Source organism: Brugia malayi (assembly GCF_000002995.4).
Source record: "Brugia malayi strain FR3 genome assembly, contig: Bm_v4_Chr2_contig_001, whole genome shotgun sequence".
NCBI lineage: Eukaryota > Metazoa > Nematoda > Chromadorea > Rhabditida > Onchocercidae > Brugia > Brugia malayi.
The window spans coordinates 1,915,289-1,936,878 of record NW_025062476.1 but is presented as its reverse complement, the minus strand read 5'-3'; the positions used below and the strand labels follow the sequence as shown (position 1 = coordinate 1,936,878).

The following is a 21,590-nucleotide window of genomic DNA, read 5'->3' as shown; positions in this document are numbered from 1 at the left end:
AAAACAGGTATACAGTTCAGGTAGAGAGCATAAATATCTTTGCCAGAAATTGGAAAATCACATCGATTGTTATGCAAAATGCCAAATAAAAATTCTTTTCTAATTCAATTAAAAATCATTAAAAGGCCTTAAATTTACCAAATATACCATCGAAAATGACTGAAAAAAGATTGTAACCAATAATTTTAAAGCGGAAAAAGCTAAAATTAACAAGCCAATTCATTTTTGTTTTAGAAATATGTTTGATTTCGTCGATTTATCCCCTGAAGATTAAAAAATTTTTTACTTCATCATTTTCTTACCATTTAAAATTAAAAATTCAAGTTGTTTATAACATTGTGAAGAAAATATATGGACTGAAAATATTACCTCATGGAAAATGCTGAAAAACATCAAAATGTTATTATGGTTTATTGAAAATTCAATTGCAATTCGTATTTTTCTCAAATTCGTTGTGAAAATTAGTTGGAAATGATATCAACTGAATTTTGATTCATATTTTTATCGAATTCGTTGTCCAAATTAGTTGAAAATGATACGAACTGAAAATTTCAAAAGCATTAGAACTTAAATATGCGAAATTTCGTCTCGTCGATTTGCTTAAAGTTAAAAAATTTTGGGAAACATCTTATTGATATTTTAACATTTGAAATTAACACCCACACTTTTTCGACAATAACTTATAGTTACACGTTGCGAAGCTTTCAGAAAGCAATGTAATATCAAATTTTTCTTTACGAATTCATTTCTTGGATTAATAGAATACAAGATTATATCGAAATACAAAACTATATGGTGACATCTAAAATTAAACGGAATACTTTTCCTTTCTTAATAATCACGTATATGCGCAGATTAGAGAGTCTATGAGAGTGTGCACGAAGTAAAACAATTCCGCCTCCATTATTGTCTGCATTGATCTTCTCATCACCGAAACAACTTTATGCGCGAAATGAAAGATAACTTCATCGGTTGGCTTTATTTGACTTATTCTTTTTATTAGAATCTTTTAGCTTTTTACTTTTACTATCGATGTGCAAATTGTTGTATTGTTGGAAGTTGCGTTCAATTGCAATTCAATTTGTTGTTGTGATAGTTAAGTCATCAATAATTTACGTTTATCTGCAATAGTTTTTGATCAAATCTAGTAGGCTCAAGAATTTATACGTACCCACGTAATTATCGACTCTTTTCGCTCCGTAAAGGAAGCGTAAGAATAAAAAACCTTGCATATACAATACAACGATTGTAGAAAGTTTGCGACTGTAAATTGATAGAAGAAGTCTAACGGATAAGTTTTTACCCATGATATTTATACCCGCAATGCTTATACCAACAAACATTTATACCCACAATGCTTATACCTACAAACAATTATACCCGCAATGCTTATACTTACAAACATTTATACCTTTTATACCCATAGCATTAACCCATAATATCTATAACGATAATAGACTAAAGGAATGTGCAAATTAGTAACTACAAAGAAACATACAATACACAGAGAAGGCAACAGTATATAGATAAAGTGGACAAAGCAATTTTTTCTTCGAAAAATAATATTGTAATTGTGAACCTATTAATTGATTAATTATTTAGACCATGAGATAAGCATATGACCATCCTTTAAACTGTAGACCATGAGATAAGCATATGACCATCCTTTAAACTGCTCAGATTCGATTTGATACAGCCAAGTGTTGCAAAAATGCATTCATCGCATACTTTTTTTCTTTTTTTAATAATCACATACATGCACAAATCAGAGTGTCTGTGAGAGTGTGCACTAAGTAAGACAATTCCGCCTCCATTATTACCTGCATGTGATCTCATCACCGAAGCAACTTTATGCGCAAAATGGAAGATAACTTCATTGACTGACTTTATTTGACTTATTCCTTTTCTTATCATTTAACTTTTTACTTTTGTTTTTTACCTTTATTAATGGGCAAATTGTTGTATTGTCAAAGTTACGTTTTAACTGTACTCTTGTATTTGCCGCCTATATCTATGGTTTTTCAGCAAATATGGCGCATGCTGAAGCGTACGGTCCAAATCTGCCAACATTTGCAGATTTGAAGAACCATCTGCGCAAGGAGCCGCTTTACTTCCAGGTATTGGAAGGATATCTGCGAAATACGGCCAAACTGGTATGTTTAATTTTGGTCTTGGATTTATTTATGGTATTATTCATTGAACTCTCTATTAATAATTGGTATGATTTTTCAGATTGAGGATTTGAGGGCGAAGTTGGACAATGAAACGAATGAAGTTCCAACGGCAGACTTGAGAATCCGCCCAAGTACTCCGCCATCTCGGGAACAGATAGAAACGTTCCATCAATCTGTGGAAATCCAGTGCGATCTGGAGCGGGAAGCGGAAAATGAGGACCAGATCGCCCTCCACCTTCTCGAACAACAACAACAAGCTTTAGAGCAAGAGGAAGAACCAGTGCTGGCACTGGTAGACGCTCATGAGAGCTGTGAGGAGATGGAGGAGATGGCGGAGGAGAGGCAAGTATCGCACGATGAGGAAGGTTACGATGCGGTACCAAGAACGTCTGCGGAAATTCCAGAACGCAGTGAAGCGGAAGGCATTTGCGAAATAGCACTGTAAGTTTTATTTCTAGTAATACGAGTAATTAACTCTTCATAACTGCCTGAGTTTTTGAATCAAAGCAATCAGTTTAGCAAATGTTTGTGTTTGATGAGCAGTTAAGCTTACAAGAAGTAGTTAAAAAAACACTGAAATTTTGATATCTTATAATAAATGTATTTCAGGCGTTCACGGACGATACGGATTCCACAACGTGAGGCAAAGCCAGTAGTGCCGGAAGCCTTTCATGCGCCGGCAGTGCAAGGTTTACCGGCGCGGTACCAACAACTGCTGGTGAGGCCACCGATTGACCCATACGTAGTTATTCGAAATGCTGATGGGTCAACCACAATTTGTAAATTTAAATTTATTTTATTAGTGCATTGAAAAGCTTTATGTGAATGATTTGAACGAGTCTAGTACGAATTTATTTTCAGAGTGTGGAATTTGTCCGAAGGAATTCGGAACTTTGAAGGGATGGCGAATTCACGCCAGCAAGGTGCACAAAAAAAATGGTAAGTTTATCTTCAATCTTTAGTGCTACCTGCTTGAGTATGAGTAATTTTTGAAAGATTTACCTATTAATGTAATATATCTATTTCAGGCTTCTGTCAAAAATGCGGCCATTTCGTCGATATGCCGCATGTTCGCTCTGATGACGAAATTACAGCCATGATGGAGCTACATGCTTTGGAATGGTGCCCTAGGGCCACGAAGGCTGTTATGAATGACAGAGCTATTAAACGACGAAGACTTGAGTTGGTGGGTAGAAACGAAGAGGCCGAGCACTACTATATTCCTAGTAAGTAAAATGTTCCTGTCTAAATGATTCAAATATAAGAAATTATTGAAAAAATTATTTAAAAAATGGGAGATTCATTCAACCTTTATCTTTTTTCAGGTGCACAATAATAATGAAATCTCTACCCAAGCCGCAACTCAATCGATGCACCAATTCAAGAACCATCTCTGTCCAACATCGCTCCACTCAGTCAGTTTTCTTTTCCTTGCGCAGGTAACCTAATTTACTTACTGGTGGACTGATCTAATTTTTTCGTTTTTTTTTTTTTGCTAGTTTTTTGTTATTATGTTAAGTTTTTTTTGTTACTTGGTTACTAATTATTAGATTTTTGAATTGTTACTAATTTTTGATTTTTATTAACTATTGAAAAATCACAATGAAAAATTTGATTGTCGTCCTTCTATTTAGTGAGATTTTTTCGAATTCACTATTCTGCCATTTGTAATTTCGAAAAAATTTCGCTTCTTTTGCACATAGCTTTTGATCCTTGATGCATTAAATTCGAATTTGGCTCTTTAAATTTCTTTATTTCATTGTGATTTTTATTTTTAATTATGTAATTCTACTTTTTTCATGTTTGATTTGTTTATTAATATGTCGAAAGTAAGAAAAAAGTAAAAAAGTAGAAAAAAATAAAAAATATAAAATATAAACAAAAATAAAATAAAACAAAAAATGAAAAAAGAAAGTAAAAAAAAAAAAACAAAAAATAAAAAAACAAAAAAACAAAAAAAACAAAAAAAGAAAAAAATCAAAAAAACGAAAAAACAAAAAAAAAAAATAAGAATAAAAAAATAAAAAAAAAAAATAAAAGAATAAAAAAAATAAAAAAATAAAAATGAAAGGATTTAGTGGCATTATTAATGCTTGGCTTGTTGTTTTATTAATTCTTGAATTTTTTTTTTGTTTATGTTACTTATCTTTTTCACAAAATATTTCTTATCCCTATCATATTGTCATGTTTCACTTATGCCGTTAATAATTCTTTCTGGATTTTATTAGTGTTAGTATTCATTTTTTATTAATTTTTTTGAGTGTTTTTTTATTAATATTCTTTTTTGTAATTATTATTATTCTTTCTACTGTTTTTGTGTGGGGGTCAAGAATCACTGTTATAATTATGCACATAGATTTTTTTCTTTCATATCGGTTGATAATAGTTTTTTGGTCACCAAATTATTTGGATGAAATTTTTTGCTTTTAACTACTAGGTGGTCTGATTGAATTTAGTTTTCTTTTTATTTCCTTCAGATTGATAGTTTCAGTTTTATTGTTTTTGTCCGAGTTAAGAATTTAAAATTTTGATGTCTCTAAGTTTTTTTTTTTAAGTTTAGGGGTTGTTTTTTGATACTGAAGGAATCAATATTTCAACTCTGATTTGTAAATATATCAACTTTGATTTGTAAATATATTTCAAATTGTATTCATAGCAGATATGGGAGACTAGTCTTTTCTTTTAAGTATAACATATTTAGATTTTCAACAAATTTAATAATTTTAATGACTGTTAAATTGTAAATATTTTAGTGTTATTAATTAGGATCACTCGAAGTGATGTCTTTCATTTACAAATTGCTCATGAGATTTTATATTACAAAATTTTAAATGTCAATATTTTTCTATTTTTTGAGATGTGAAGTGCAAATTTTTAATTGTTTTTTTTTTTTTTATTTTTCTTTGCAATTTAATATTCATTACTTTCTTAATTCTTCTTTCAGTTTAACTAATGTATCCTTTGTAATTAGAAATATGATATGAATGGTTTTTCTTTTAAACCAGAATGATTTTATTTTTATTTTTGTTTATTTTTGCTCATCTCAGCCCCTTTTTTTAAATTTTTCTCTTTTCACTTAATATTAATTAAGCTTAAAAATATGATTATTAGCACGGGTTCAATTGTTACGATTGATTTTGTTGTTTAATAACTTAATATATTCACCTTTATTTTAGCTAGATTTCTTTGTCTCAAAATTTTTTACTTTGTTATAACAAAATTCTACTTTGGTATGCTTGTTGTAAATAATAATGTCAAGTGATAGTGCTGATAGTATTAATGATAACCACTGATAATATCCCTTATTCAGGAAGCTGTTCCATCTTTTTTATCAGTCTTTGCTGTTATTGTTGTTGCATCTTTTACTGTTTATTAACATTTTTTATTTCTAGGAAAAGTACTTATTCGTGTTTCATTTTTGCTATTCAATTTTCCAGTATATTAATATGTGTTTATTGCTTAGGTGACTATTTGTTTATTGGTTGTTGATTGCCGTCCAAAATTAACTATTATTTATTTGTTTATTGTTGATGTATTAGCTGCATTCATACTGTTTTTATATTTTTAGTAAGTTGTTTTTACATTTAATAAGTTTTTTAAAGATTCCATATTAGTTATGTCTGCTTAACAATTTTTAGAAAATTTGCTTTGTTTTAAGAAAAGGTAATTTGATTGTGTTTTTTTGTAAGTATTCTTCGGTTTCATTTTATTTCTTTTAGTTCCCTTTTTTATTGCATCTGGAATTGTGTTTTTTTGATTTTTTTTTTTTTTAAATTCATCAATGTTTTATCATATTCATCATTTTTTTTAAATAGTTTCTAATTCTTTTAAAATTATATAATTGTAAGAATTACATTTATTATTTTCATATTTATAAGTATTTGTGCTTTTTTATTGCAGAAGTTTTTCTTGATAAAAGTAATGAAAGAATGACAGTGTCTGAGATTAGAGTTTCTTATTTGGTATTAGTATGACTGTAATGAAGTCGAAATTTTATTTTTGTTTTCTTTGTGTGTTAATATTTAAGATAGCAATCCGATTTTTTTTAAAGGTTTAAATTTCCTAACTTTTAACTTTTACTATTTTGGTTTCCAAGTTGTTTGCTTGATTTTTTAGCTTTTTGCATTATTTAATTGTTTCCTTACAATTAAATTATTTTTATTGTGATTGTTTTCATTCGCTTTAAACATTAATTTGTTTGTCTTTTTTTGCTTTCTTGTCGTTTGCTCTTAAATTTTTGCAAATTGATACTAATAGGAAACAATGGAAATAGCACATTTTTCTTTTTTTTCTTTTCTTTGTTTCTTGTTAATGTTAAAAGAAAACGCTAACATATTTAATTTGTAAAATTTTAATTATTAATGGAAAAAAATTAATTTTTTTAATTTTCTCTGTTTTCTGTGTCTTTCTTTGAACGCTTTGTCTACCACGTAGTAATATGCCAATTTTGCATATTTTAATTTTCGATGCTATAAATTAAATTTATCTCATTTTCTCATTTTTTATAATTCCTTCTAATCCATGACCTACTCTATTATCAACTTTGTATGCATCATTGATTATTTTATTTACGTATGTGCAATTTAATTTCGATCATTTTTTTTTTTTGATTACATTTTATTTTGCAGTAAATGTACTTTTTGCATGCCTTTTTTTACCTAATGTTTTGCATAATTTTTTACTAATTAATTATTTTATTATTTCTTTTAAATTATTTTTTTGACTTATTTTTCATTATTTTGACGTATCTCTCACTAAATTTTGCATATCTTTTTTATTGATTTGCATGGTTTTATCTCACTTTTTTGCATGCTTTTTTATTATTTATTTCTCAGCAACTTGTATTTATGCATGCTTTCCTTTATTTTTTCTTTTCCATATTTTTTTGATTTGCTTTTTATTTGTAAGCTATGATTTTTGCATGCTTTTTTTTTTACTATCTTGCACGATTTTTTACTAACTAATCTATTTTATTACTTATTTTTATATGCTTTTTTTTACTTTTATTTCTTTTGTAACTGCATGTCCCTTTTTACTCTTTTGCATCTTCTTTACTGATTAATTTTAGGATTTGTCTGCCAATTTTTGCATGTTTTTTTCAATTTAATTTTCATTTCTTAGTAAGTCGAATTTTTGCATGCCCTATTTTTACTTATTGTTTTGCATGCCTTTTTTTACTTATTGTTTTGCATGCCTTTTTTCTTCGTTTGCTTATATGTGTTTTATTCTTTGTTCTTAAATGCCTTGTTACCTATTTTCGCATGCCTCTTTTTACTATTTTGCATGTTGCTTTTGCTTTTCATTTCTCGCATTTCTGTAGCTTGCATTTCTGCATGTTACTTCATTTAGTTGCGTCTATTTCATTGCTTGCAATTGCATCCTTTTTTGGCTTACTTTTTCATTTTTCAGTAACTTGGATCTTTGCATGCCTTTTTTTACTTATTGTCTTGCATGCTTACTTATATGTGTTTTATTTGATTTACTTTTTATTTCTCAATAAGTCATATTCTTGCATGCTTTTCTTCCTATTTTTATCACTAATTTTGCATGGTTTTCCACCAAATAATTTTATTAATTTTCTTATTTGTTTTTGCATGCTTTTTTAATTTACTTTTTTTGACTGTATTTTTCGCATGCCTTTTTTTACTTGCATTTTTGAACGCTTTTTTTGATTAACCTTTTATTTCTCAACTTTTACTTTTGCGTGCCTTTTCTCAGTTTTGTTTTGTATGATTTTTCCTTTTTTTTCGTTTGCATGTCTTGTATTATTAGTATTAAAATATTTCATTATTTTTGCATGCTTACTTTTATTTCTCTTCTATTTCACGATAATTTGTATTTTAGCTTTTCTTATTTTTTTTCACAGTTTTATTGATTGATTCAGTTATTTTCCTACTTATCTGTGCATGCCTTATTGATTTATTTTTTATTTCTAAGTTGTTTTTTTGCATGCTTTTTTCACTCACTGTCTTGCAGATTTCTTTTTTTTTTTGTTTGCATTTTTTTTTATTATTTGCAATTTTGTGTTTTATTATCTATTTTTGTATGTTTTTCTCTTAGTTAAATTAAGCATTTTCTTACTTTTTCCTTGCATGCTCTTTTGATTTGATGTTTCTCAGTAACTTTTACTTTTGCGTGCTTTTTTAATTTATTTTTTGTATGCTTTTTTTTCTTTTGTTTGTTTTTATTTTATTATTTGCATTTGAGTGTTTGATTATCTATTTTTCTATACTGTTTTTACTATTAATTTTGCATGATTTTTCATTAATTAATTTAAGCGTTATATTATTTATTTATTTTTTTGGTTGTATTCTCTGCATGCCTTTTTTTTATTTGCATTTTTTTGCGCTTTTTTTTGATTTACATTTCAATGACTTTTACTTGTGCATGCTGTTTTTTACTTTTGTTTTGCATGCTTTTTCCTTCTTTTGCTTACACGTCTTATATTATTTGTATTTAAATGTTTTATTACTATTTTTGCATGTTTACTTTGATTTGGTTTTTATTTCTCGATAACTTTAGCCACCACTTTTTTTACCTATCTTTGTATAATTTTTGTTTTGCTTTTTTTTTTTTTTTTAATTTTTCAATAATTTGAATCAAGAAACGCAAAAGTCGAATCAACTGGAACGCTCAATTTCGAAAGCAAAATGGTGAAACGAAGATACAGCTAGTAACCGACAACTGTACAACGGTATTAATAACTAATCAAATATACAATTTGAGAAATTTGGAAAGTGAAAGTAAAGAAATTAATTGTCAAAGTTCAATAAAAGTAAACAAATTGCAATGTAACAAAAAATTCGCAATGACATTTGATAAATGTTAGACATTGAGATTTGAAATTTATACTAAAATTTTCAAATTACCGTTACCAATCTTTATTAAATCTTTATGCTTTGATCAACTTAATGTTGTAATATACAGTTTATTACAGCAAGAAGTGGCTTCTACTTAAGCGACTGCTATAATGAAATTAGCAAAATGGCAAAACTTTAAACAAATACGTCGCAAGGTTCATTTATCCAATGTGAAATTGAAATTCTCATATATATCGGTAAAATTTGATTAATTTTGATAATAAAAGGATTGAAAGTTGAACTAGAAATTATTACAAGTAATGTGACATTAAATGACAAAGCAATAACTACCATCGTTTCTCTTTTATGGAAACATCGTATGAAAAATATGCAATTAAAAGATTAAAAAATGATGTTTTTCAGTATCTTTTTTTAAAAAAGAAACTTCCTTATTTAAAAATTCTTTCCATTGAAGTAAAACAACAATTAATTAATTGGAAAAACAAATAGAGAAATAAATGTAAGAAGAAATCATGCAGCATGCAATGCAATACCAACTGCATTTCATGGCATGCAACAGTTATTGTTTTGACAGATGAAATGCGGTGACTTTTCGTAGTCTTCATCTACCGTAAATCATTTAGTAAATAGTTAAAAATGTTTACAAAATAATCAGTATTCAAATTTCAATTTGTCGTTTGAATTGGTGGAAGATTATGTTTCGAAAATTTCAAAATGTTTTTTTCTTATCTTTTTATAATTTTGAATTTAATGCATTTGCAGACTGCAAATTATATTTTTATTTATGAACAGTTTTTTACTCATTGTTTGCCTTTTAACTTTAACTTTTTTTCATTTCTTTTCTTACTGCATGCATTTTTAGATTTGTTTTACATGATTTTTATTTTAATCACATTTTTTTCACTTGCTTATTCTTTATACATTGAATTTTTTTATGCTATAATTAATGTTTACGAATTATTATTATACATGATATGATTAATTTTTCGAACTTTTGAAATATTTTTGAATTTTTTATTTAATTTACAATTGTTAGGGTGTCTTAAAAAATTTTTAATTTATTACTATTAGATTATCATACTATTAAAATGTAAAATGAATATTTTGTTTAATTTATTACTGTTAAAATATTTAAAAAAAATTTTAATTTATTACTACTGGAATAACTTACTATTAAAATATAAAAAGAATATTTTATTTAATTTAATTCAATAGTACAGAATATTTATTGATGGAGAAAAATTCATTGGACGCAGAAATTATTCGATTTGATTTGATCTAAAAGAAGCAATAATTGAGTTGAGAAGGCCTATGCAGTAGATGGTCACTTGGAATTATCAAAGGTTTCTTTTGGACTTTGTTAATTAAATCTTTAACCTTTTCTGTCTTCTCCCTCTCTCTCTCTCTCTCAAAATCTTTGATTGTAAAAAAATTCTAAAAATAAATGCGAGGAAAAATGTAGAAGTTTAAATAATGAAGAAAAAATCAAGATATGGACAAATTTAACAAAAAAATTTTGAGCATTTGAATGATATAATGGCTTTTTCTTTGTTTACTTAAATTTTACTAACGAATAAATTTCTCTTTTGGATGCAACAAATAATTATTTGAATTATATTTATTAGTGCTTACTATATCGTAATTTTTCTAAATTCCTTTATCTATCGCGATCTTTCTAACTGCTAATTCTTATAAACAAACAAACTGATAAGATTCTCATGATTAGCAATTTTTTCATTTATTTAAAGCACAGCCACAAACACACTTCAAATTAGATAATTTTTGTCAACTTTTCAACAATTCTTTTTTAAATTATTTTATTTAACTGCAAATATGATTTCAGTATCATTCATAATATATTTCTATTATTACTTCTTTTATTGAAATATAAGCATTTATCAAAATATGAATATCTCATCATGTAGTGTAAATTTAACAGTAAAGAGAGTGCAAACTTTTAAGTTTTGAAATGTGTAATTAATTTGAAATGTAAATTAAATGTTTCAGTTAAAAAATTTATTTGGATTCAGTCATTCTATTCATAGCTTTATTGATTTGTAATCAAATTAAAAATTTTCACTGATCAAATAATGGCAACAAAAAAAATCTTTCCTTATTTTCGCCTTTTTTTTTTAATATGACAAAACATTTAATTTATAACTGGTTAGAAACAAAAAAATTTTGAAATTAATTTTGTTTAGATTCAAATATCATTTCAGTGTCATTTCTAATTTATTTAGAATTTTAGCAAGGAGTTATAAATTATTTGTGTGAATAGCAGTGCTATGATTTAATCAAGGGGAAAAAAATTGCTCAAAACTTGTAAAAGGAAAAAAACGTGTTAAAAAATCAAACCAATATTTTTCGAATTTAACAATTAAGTAGCTTAGAAACTATTTATTATTTCCAGGTTTTCAGGCTATTTTTAAACTAATTTCTTCTAGTCAAATGAATTAGAAATTATTGCAATTCTCTTATAATAGCGCAATTTGTTTCAAAGAATGTCACAAACTGAAGGAAATATTTTATCATAATGATAATATCTGATAATTATCAGGCATATTTAACAATATGATTTAAATTTAGGAGAAAATGATGATTTTAAATGAAATAACCAAAAAGATTTTTTCATTATTACTTCTGCTATTATCTTGCAACAATACTAACATATTTGGTGCGATAATTCGGAAATCATCGTTGCATCATCTGCCGATCATAAGATATGATCTTTTTTATCAAATGGAAATGGATAATATTTCGATGTCACAAAATTATTCAATTTTATTGAATAATTCAATGAATAAAAATTCAACAATAGTAAATAATATCATGCAAATACAATCAGAAGCATTTAAAAATACTTATCAAGAAGTAAAAACTGATTGGATATCACAACGAATTGATAATTTTAATCCAGATGATAAACGAGAATTCGAACAAGTTTCTTTTTTCACTTTTTTTTTTTTTTAAAAAAAAAGAAGAATATAAATTATAATCATAGAATATTTGCAAATTATTAAATCATTTTCTTTAATAACTTCCAAATTAATCAATATCATAATTTAAAATGATGAATTTTTTCATTGCTTTATCAATAATTTTAGATTTATTCTATTCCAATTTTAAATCTTACTGTAATATTTTTTAAAGCTCAAATAATTACAGCGTTATATGTCTAATTTGGAATTTTACAATAATTCTGGTTTGGCATTTTTAAAACTTGGTGGCGAGAATGGAATTACTGAATCAAAGATTGGTAATACAATGAATCCATTGCTGATATTGGCTAAGAAATATGGCGCTGCATGTTTTTGTTTAGAACATCGTTTTTTTGGAGCAAGTCAACCATTTGAGTAAGTAATTCATAAAATTTACTAATTACTTTGTCAGTAATTAATTTTTACAGTAAAAAGCTAACATATATTCAAGGAGGAGCAATAATTTTCATTACATTTTAGATTATCCTAAAATTGAAATATGAAATTTCAGAGATCACTCAGTCAAAAGCTATAAATACTTAACAATAAATCAAGCATTAGCTGATATAAAAAATTTCATTGTTCATATGAACGAAGTATTTTTCTCGGGAATAGAAAAACCACGTTGGATACTATTTGGTAGTTCCTATTCTGGTAAGTTAGTTGGTTTTTATTTTTCAGTTTTTTAACAATATGAAATGAAATAAATGGTAAAATTATAAAATATGTTTCGTAGTAACTTTTATCAAATTTTTAAACAGATCAAAAAATTTGAGTACTTTCTTCTTTGAATTAATTCTTTGTATATGAATTTCAGGTGCACTTGCAGCATGGTTTCGTGAAATGAACGAAGATCTTACTATTGCAGCAATTGTATCATCTGGTGTGGTTCAAGCTGAAGTCGATTATTATGGTAAAATTAAATTAATTCAAAAAAAAAAATTTACGATCTAATCCTGTTTTTTTTTTTTTTTTTTTTTGAAGTTTTAGAACTTAGAAAGTATAAAATATTAATTGTTTGGATGAGATTAATTTCGTCTTGTTAAGGTGCAAAAAAGAAAAGAAATATAAATCTAGCTAAAGAATTAAAATAGAACTTTTTTTTTGAAAAAAAGGGAAATTTCAGATCATACCAAAAATTTGGAATATGTATTGAAGGAGGAGAATGCACCGTGTGCTGAAACTATTCGATTGAGTATGAAAGCACTGATTGAAAAAACATATACCGCAGATGGTAGGGCAGAATTAGGAAAAGTTTTTAAGTGAGTTTTTTTTTTATTAAAATTTGTCAATTTAATCTTTAATCTTTTCTTTCCTTTTTCTTTTTGATTTTTTCAAATCTTTGATCGATCCTTTCTCGGTTATTTTATTTTTTTTTTGCTATCAATTTATTTAGATTATTTTAATTCTCAATTTTTTTTTTCTTCTGCAGCATGTGCGAACCATTCACGGAGCCACCAATATCAAAAGATATACAATTTTTTCTTGCAAATGTTTTGTCTGTATTTGGTGGTTTTATACAGTATGCAGGAGGATGTGTAAATTTTTTTATTTTTATTTTATTTTTTTTTTTCAAAAATTGTTTACAAAATTTTATTTACAAAAGATTTCAGTGAGAGAAAGAATTGATAAAATTGCAGCGACTTCCCGATGTGTCTTATTTTTGTGATCTAATAATACATGACACAGATGGTATTGGGATAATTTGGAATGCCTGGAAAATTCATGATCAAGTATTTCAATTTGAAGAATGCTTTGATCCAAGCTATGAAAGCTATTTGGAAGATTTGAGTGATATCAGTTTCGTGGATAATGAATTTGGTTTCTTTTATTTGTTTGATTGAAATTCGTATTGTTTTTTTTGAAAAAATTTAAACATCTTTAATTATTTTTTTCTTTTATTGAAAGCAGTAGTAGGTAATAAAAGATTTGACAAATTTCAGAAAGTTAAATCTAAAATTTACACGGAAATACTAATTTCTTTTCTTATTTTGTGAGCTTGATTGCTATGATAATCAATTAATGTTAATTTTTCAAACCAACATAAAAATGATATCACTGATAGGTATTATTAAATTATTTAACATCAGCTAACACAATATTTTTGCTTTCTAATTTGTTGATCATATTTTCTAATACATTGCTTAAATTTATTTTTGTAAAAATCAACTTTTTATATTTTCAACTTTAGCATCATATCGTAGTTGGCTATGGCTTTCCTGTACAGAACTTGGCTTTTTCATTACAACAAACAATGGAAAAAGCATATTTGGATCATCTGTATCACTTGAGTAAGATTAATTACTAAAAAAATCCATCTTTTTCTTTTTCATCTATTTACGAAGCCTTCTTCATAATTATAATATATCTTTCAATACTTTCATTAGTTTTTCATTTTTAAGTTAAAAAAATATTAAAAATTATTTTTCTTCCTAATTTAAAAAAAAATCTTTAAAAATTTAATATTCAAATGAATTAAACATCTTTCAAATTGCAGTTATTTTATCGATAGATGCATGGACGTATTCGATGTGCAATATGATGCGGAACGTGTTCGTGATGGCGTGCGCAATACATTGCGTACATTTGGAGGTTATGATAATTATAAAGTAGGTTACTGTATTCCTTGGCTACAGTAATCACACAGTATGAATTTTTGTTTTTATCTTATATATTTATGAGAAATTTTCAAGGGTAGCAATACGATATTTGTAACTGGTTCATATGATCCATGGAAATCAGCTTGTTGTTTGAATTGTACTGATGTTACAAGAAATGTTTACTCTTTTATAATTGAAGGTAAAATTTATTTAATTTAAAATTAATTAATCGATTGTTTCATTGACTTAGAGCAAACAAAAAAAAATTCCCACCGATATAAATACCTTGCAACATTTTAAAAATATTTTCTAGTCTTATTTTAAAATTTCAAGAAAATTTTTCTAAATTTTATTGATTTTATTGATTGAATAAGTTAAAATAATTATTTTTTAAGCTTAATTATTGCTAAAAATTTACTATTGTCTATATTAACTGGAAGCTTTTCAGGTGGTTCTCATTGCATTGACTCATGTTCTGTCGATTTCTTCAATTTACCAGCATTAGATGATTATCGAATATTTCTTGATGAAAAAATAGAAATGTTTATTGCGGAAAGCTCTACAACCAATGATAATTACAATAGCAAAAACAATAATAACAATAACAAAACAATTAAAACAGCGCAACAATAACATTACTTTAAATTTGGAATTAAGTAAGAAATGAATATTTTATTATGTAATACTTTTTGATGTTTGTAACAAAAACTATGATATAATTTAAATTTCATAAATTTCACATTAAAGCTATTTAGGTACGATATTATCATTTACTAATAAATGAATATAAAAGCATATGAATAAAGATAATTTGTAAGCCATTTTCATTTCAGGTTCCATTAACATTCAATTGATTATATTTTAATCTAATTCAATTTATAAATATTAAAAAAAAAATTTGAGGAAATGCCGTCATTGTGTGAAATTTTATTGTAAAATTGAAAAGATGTTTTTTTTTGAAAAAAGCTAATAGCATGAGTCACAGTGCCAGCAGCAAATCGATAATTGATCAGATCATCAATTAAATCTTTATCATAAAATTGAAGAATATGAATCAATCTTGTCTATATGACATAATTCAAAAATGATTAAAATTTAAATCATTTTACAAACATGGCCGAAGTATTCTGTAACAGTTAATGAAAGTTAATCAATTATTGATTAAATTGAGTACTAACTAAAAATAATCACAAATCACTTCCAAAGATAAAGAAGAAAATTTTTTCCAATCAAAAACTTTTTAATTTCAAAAAATTATACAGGAAGAAAAGAATACTTTTTCTGCTCTAAAGAAACTAAATTTTTAACAATGAATGTTCAAAGAAATAAATGAACTTAAATGAAATGACTGAGGCAAATGATTCGTTATCAGTTGTTTCTTATTATTTATGATAAAGTTATTTCCTTGCTAATACGGTAATTTCAGTAAAAATAAAAAGTGTAATTAATAAACGATCATTTCTTTATTGATTTCTGTTAATTTAATACAAAAAAATTAGTTGCAAAAAAAAGTTGGTTTTCTCTTTTTATCTTCCTTTCATGTTTTTATCATATAAATTTGCTCAAAAATATCATTTTTTTTCAAAATAAGTTATGCATATATTATTTAATTATTCGCAATACTTTTTCATATTTTTTTTGTAAAAGATTAACTTTGTTTTTGTTTTGATGTGTATTTTAGAGAGAGAAACTTGAATATTAAATGCGATAAATGTTTATTTTAACGAATTATAGACAAAAGAATGATTGAAATAAATCATTTATAGAAAGTTAATTGATTACATTTATCAAAAGGTTATTTAATTAAATTGTTGAAATAATCGAATTATTGATAACTTAATAAATTGCTATTAATAAAATAAAATTGCGATAAACTTAATAAGTGATAATAAGTGATAAAAAAAATGAAATGATGAAAGTAAGTAAGATAATCTAACAGCTTATTTGAGAAAAAATTATTATTATTATTGAAGATTAACTTTTTACATTACAAATGAAACTTACTTATCAAATTCAGCATGCAATCATCTGTGCTCATTTAATTGCAATTGAAGAATTGTTTAAAATGAAACGAAAGCATTTTAAAAATATGCAAAGCATTTTAATGATAATCAATCATTGCTCTCTGACTTAGTTTAAATTTCAATGCTATTTAAAGCAAAAATTTTAATTTTTAACTTAAGTGCTAAAGAACATATCGAGAAAAGCACTTCTCCCAAATGACTTATTGATCATTTCACTTCGCACTTATTTTTTTTTTTTTATTATTTTTTTGTAGGCATTATTCAAACAATAATCATCCATGGAATAAGTTTTTTAAATGATTAAAATTGCTATTGCTAACTTTAATAATTATATTAAATTAAACGAATGATATTAAATAAAAATTAAATTTGTTTAATTTTCGTTTTCTTTTTTAATAACTTTCAAATACAAAGATATTTCAATCATCGACATAGCAATTTAGAGAGTTTCAGAAATATTGAAAATGATCAATGATTAATGATCGACTATTGATTAACTGCAAGCAATTATCAGCGTTTATTCTTTTAACAATTAAACAAGAAATCATCGAAGAAATCAAACCAATTTGTACATTACATGATATTTGATAAAGTAAGAATAGGTAAATAAATCTGAAGTTAAAATCAATTTTTGAATTCCTTATTGGCTCTAGCTCTCTAGTATGTGTTTTTTAAAGATTTAAATTCTTCTAGTCGACTTTAATGTTAGGCATTATTTTAGAATATATTTTGCCTATTTTTGAGATTTTTAAATTTAAAATTTCAAAAAGTTTTGAAGATCTTTTTACAAAATACTTTGCAGATTGCAATTGTGTCATATGCTTTCAAAAATAAAAGCAAATTTGTATTTGCCCCAGGATGAGGAAATTTTGCTACGTGTAGAAGGAATTATTCGTGATTTGCTTTCCAAAGAGCAAAATTCATCAACGCGACAATTAATTCAAACGGTATGTATTTATAGAGAACAGTTTTCAGACTTTTAGTTATTGTAATTTTCTTTCATATTCAAATTTTTTTTTAAAACTAATCCTCATTATGAAACTTTAGCCAACTAAAATGCTTACATTTGTATGCAAACTACTGGATTTCCAGTATGCATGTGAATTATCTCGAGCTGAAACCCGAAACAAGAATGATAAATCGGATGAATTGAAACAAAAAGCGGAGAATGAGATTTGGAATCAGAAGGAATCAACTGTCGAAGGAACAGACAGTAATGCTTCAGAGAAATGCCTGAGAAGTGAAAAGAGAATTAAGTATGTTATTGAATAATGGCCTAATAATCAGATATAAATACTGGCTTAGACAATCATGAATATTGGCCTAAAAATAATTGACTTGAAGGATTGTTTATCGCTTAACAAAAAAATTCGTTCTGTGAATTTATCTTTCTTTTTTAATTTACTGATTTGTTTATATGTTTATACTAGTTATTTTTATTTGATGGTACACTGCTAAAAATTTAACATTTTCAGTGACAAAAACGATGGTCACTTAGATAAGGGTCCTTGGCGTACACATATACAACGTTCCAAAACGGCTATTGTACGACCACAACCGCAAGTTGTTGTCACACAGCGTAGTCCAAGTCCAATGCCACGTAACTTTAGAACTACTGTGGAAGAACGAAAATCACGACTTCCATTAGCTACCACACAAAACAACAGATATTGTAAGTGTTACTGTTTTTATTATTATTATTGTCCACTGATTGATTAAATATCGATTGATTGGTAAGCCACGGAGTTAAATAGTTGGTTAGTAAGCTATGAGTAAGTATATATATATATATATTCTAGAGGTTAAGCAAAGTTCAGCAGCTTCAATTGTGCTATTGATTTGTTATCTAAAGGTAAATATCGATTTTTTTTTCTTTGAAATTGCAGTAGATACAAAACATAAAACAACAACAACAGCATCACCAGCGACATCTTCAGTCAGCAGGACCTTACCATTAACAAGTCGCAGAGGTAGCACTCAGACGACAACCAAATCTTCTCTTTCAACAGGTCGCAGAAGTTCAACAACTTCAGCTGGAAAACCTCCAACTGGTTTAAGTGCTGATAACACAAATGGTTTGTTCATTTGTTTATTTTTTGGCGTAAAATCTCAAAATTGCTTTGGATTTTGTAAAATAATTCAGTTTTAATATCATTGACAGCACGTCGCTCCTCAGCAACTACCGTGATGTCACGTTCGGTGTCATCTTTAAATGGAAAAGTTGGATTAATGCCATCACAATCCACCGACTCAGTCACATTATTTGGCCAAGGGCTTATGAAAGTTCGCAGTTTTTCAAATATAGCCAGGACACCAAGTCATCTGAGTATGAAAGTGAAAAGTATTAATTAAGTGATACATACAGAGACAATCAGTGTTTATGTATTCTCTCGTATGTGTAAACAAATCAATATTTTTTTCTTGGATCTCTTTTGTTAAAAATAGAAATTTAAATTGAGATAAAACCAAAGAATCCTATACTGATTATCTTCTCTAATTATTCCTAAATTCACAGTGTAACAATGGTTAATATTCATTTTAATTATGCATTTGATCATCTGTTAGTTGTTTTACATTCTTATTCAATTAATTTTAATTTTGATAAGTTTCACATTTAAACTTTGATTGGAAAAAGATCACTTTTAGAAAATAATTTCTTTCCAAAATTAAACCTTTGTGAAATAGCACTAATTGATATTAATTAATAGGATTGTATTAACCTCAGTCACTCAATTGTGCAGTACAGGTGTGCCTTTCGACGTAAAAACGTTATGTTAATACGTCGAGTCGAAATGTTTGTAATGTATTTTTTTTAGAAGTGGATCTCAGCACATCATTGAGTACCTTCTTCATTGGTAAACTGTAAATTTAAGTTAATAGTCATTTCCTGATTTGTATAAATAATAATCCTTTTTGAAAAATGTTGATTAGATAAAAAGTGTAGTTATATTCGAGAGAACTTCCCGATTTCACTGATATGGATACAATTTTGATCCTCCCAAAACAGGTATACAGTTCAGGTAGAGAGCATAAATATCTTTGACAGAAATTGGAAAATCACATCGATTGTCATGCAAAATGCCAAATACAAAATTCTTTTCTAATTCAATTAAAAATCATTAAAAGGCCTTAAATTTACCAAATATACCATCGAAAATGACTGAAAAAAGATTGTAACCAATAATTTTAAAGCGGAAAAAGCTAAAATTAACAAGCCAATTCATTTTTGTTTTAGAAATATGTTTGATTTCGTCGATTTATCCCCTGAAGATTAAAAAATTTTTTACTTCATCATTTTCTTACCATTTAAAATTAAAAATTCAAGTTGTTTATAACATTGTGAAGAAAATATATGGACTGAAAATATTACCTCATGGAAAATGCTGAAAAACATCAAAATGTTATTATGGTTTATTGAAAATTCAATTGCAATTCGTATTTTTCTCAAATTCGTTGTGAAAATTAGTTGGAAATGATATCAACTGAATTTTGATTCATATTTTTATCGAATTCGTTGTCCAAATTAGTTGAAAATGATACGAACTGAAAATTTCAAAAGCATTAGAACTTAAATATGCGAAATTTCGTCTCGTCGATTTGCTTAAAGTTAAAAAATTTTGGGAAACATCTTATTGATATTTTAACATTTGAAATTAACACCCACACTTTTTCGACAATAACTTATAGTTACACGTTGCGAAGCTTTCAGAAAGCAATGTAATATCAAATTTTTCTTTACGAATTCATTTCTTGGATTAATAGAATACAAGATTATATCGAAATACAAAACTATATGGTGACATCTAAAATTAAACGGAATACTTTTCCTTTCTTAATAATCACGTATATGCGCAGATTAGAGAGTCTATGAGAGTGTGCACGAAGTAAAACAATTCCGCCTCCATTATTGTCTGCATTGATCTTCTCATCACCGAAACAACTTTATGCGCGAAATGAAAGATAACTTCATCGGTTGGCTTTATTTGACTTATTCTTTTTATTAGAATCTTTTAGCTTTTTACTTTTACTATCGATGTGCAAATTGTTGTATTGTTGGAAGTTGCGTTCAATTGCAATTCAATTTGTTGTTGTGATAGTTAAGTCATCAATAATTTACGTTTATCTGCAATAGTTTTTGATCAAATCTAGTAGGCTCAAGAATTTATACGTACCCACGTAATTATCGACTCTTTTCGCTCCGTAAAGGAAGTGTAGGAATAAAAAACCTTGCATATACAATACAACGATTGTAGAAAGTTTGCGACTGTAAATTGATAGAAGAAGTCTAACGGATAAGTTTTTACCCATGATATTTATACCCGCAATGCTTATACCAACAAACATTTATACCCACAATGCTTATACCTACAAACAATTATACCCGCAATGCTTATACTTACAAACATTTATACCTTTTATACCCATAGCATTAACCCATAATATCTATAACGATAATAGACTAAAGGAATGTGCAAATTAGTAACTACAAAGAAACATACAATACACAGAGAAGGCAACAGTATATAGATAAAGTGGACAAAGCAATTTTTTCTTCGAAAAATAATATTGTAATTGTGAACCTATTAATTGATTAATTATTTAGACCATGAGATAAGCATATGACCATCCTTTAAACTGCTCAGATTCGATTTGATACAGCCAAGTGTTGCAAAAATGCATTCATCGCATACTTTTTTTCTTTTCTTAATAATCACATACATGCACAAATCAGAGTGTCTGTGAGAGTGTGCACTAAGTAAGACAATTCCGCCTCCATTATTACCTGCATGTGATCTCATCACCGAAGCAACTTTATGCGCAAAATGGAAGATAACTTCATTGACTGACTTTATTTGACTTATTCCTTTTCTTATCATTTAACTTTTTACTTTTGTTTTTTACCTTTATTAATGGGCAAATTGTTGTATTGTCAAAGTTACGTTTTAACTGTACTCTTGTATTTGCCGCCTATATCTATGGTTTTTCAGCAAAT

General features: G+C 26.8%; 3 protein-coding genes across 3 annotated transcripts; all 3 read left to right on the top strand.

Moving 5' to 3' along the window:
* Nucleotides 1–2,030: 2,030 nt before the first annotated feature.
* Nucleotides 2,031–3,510, top strand: Bm9135 (Uncharacterized protein; the record flags this gene model as incomplete). The annotated part of the gene is made up of 6 exons (XM_043078131.1): nt 2,031–2,153; nt 2,233–2,615; nt 2,784–2,939; nt 3,036–3,097; nt 3,203–3,400; nt 3,500–3,510. The coding sequence occupies 6 exons, from the start codon at nt 2,031–2,033 to the stop codon at nt 3,508–3,510; spliced, it is 933 nt and encodes a 310-aa protein (XP_042934065.1).
* Nucleotides 3,511–11,791: 8,281 nt separating this feature from the next.
* On the top strand, nt 11,792–15,206 carry Bm17476 (Uncharacterized protein; the record flags this gene model as incomplete). The annotated part of the gene is made up of 11 exons (XM_043078130.1): nt 11,792–11,935; nt 12,161–12,348; nt 12,485–12,627; nt 12,791–12,886; nt 13,100–13,235; nt 13,406–13,511; nt 13,614–13,794; nt 14,165–14,264; nt 14,471–14,582; nt 14,667–14,772; nt 15,022–15,206. The coding sequence occupies 11 exons, from the start codon at nt 11,792–11,794 to the stop codon at nt 15,204–15,206; spliced, it is 1,497 nt and encodes a 498-aa protein (XP_042934064.1).
* Nucleotides 15,207–17,415: 2,209 nt separating this feature from the next.
* Nucleotides 17,416–18,949, top strand: Bm9129 (Uncharacterized protein; the record flags this gene model as incomplete). Its single annotated transcript, XM_043078129.1, has 5 exons — nt 17,416–17,544; nt 17,690–17,853; nt 18,073–18,269; nt 18,484–18,672; nt 18,759–18,949. 5 exons carry the CDS (start codon nt 17,416–17,418, stop codon nt 18,947–18,949), a joined length of 870 nt encoding a protein of 289 aa, XP_042934063.1.
* Nucleotides 18,950–21,590: the final 2,641 nt, after the last annotated feature.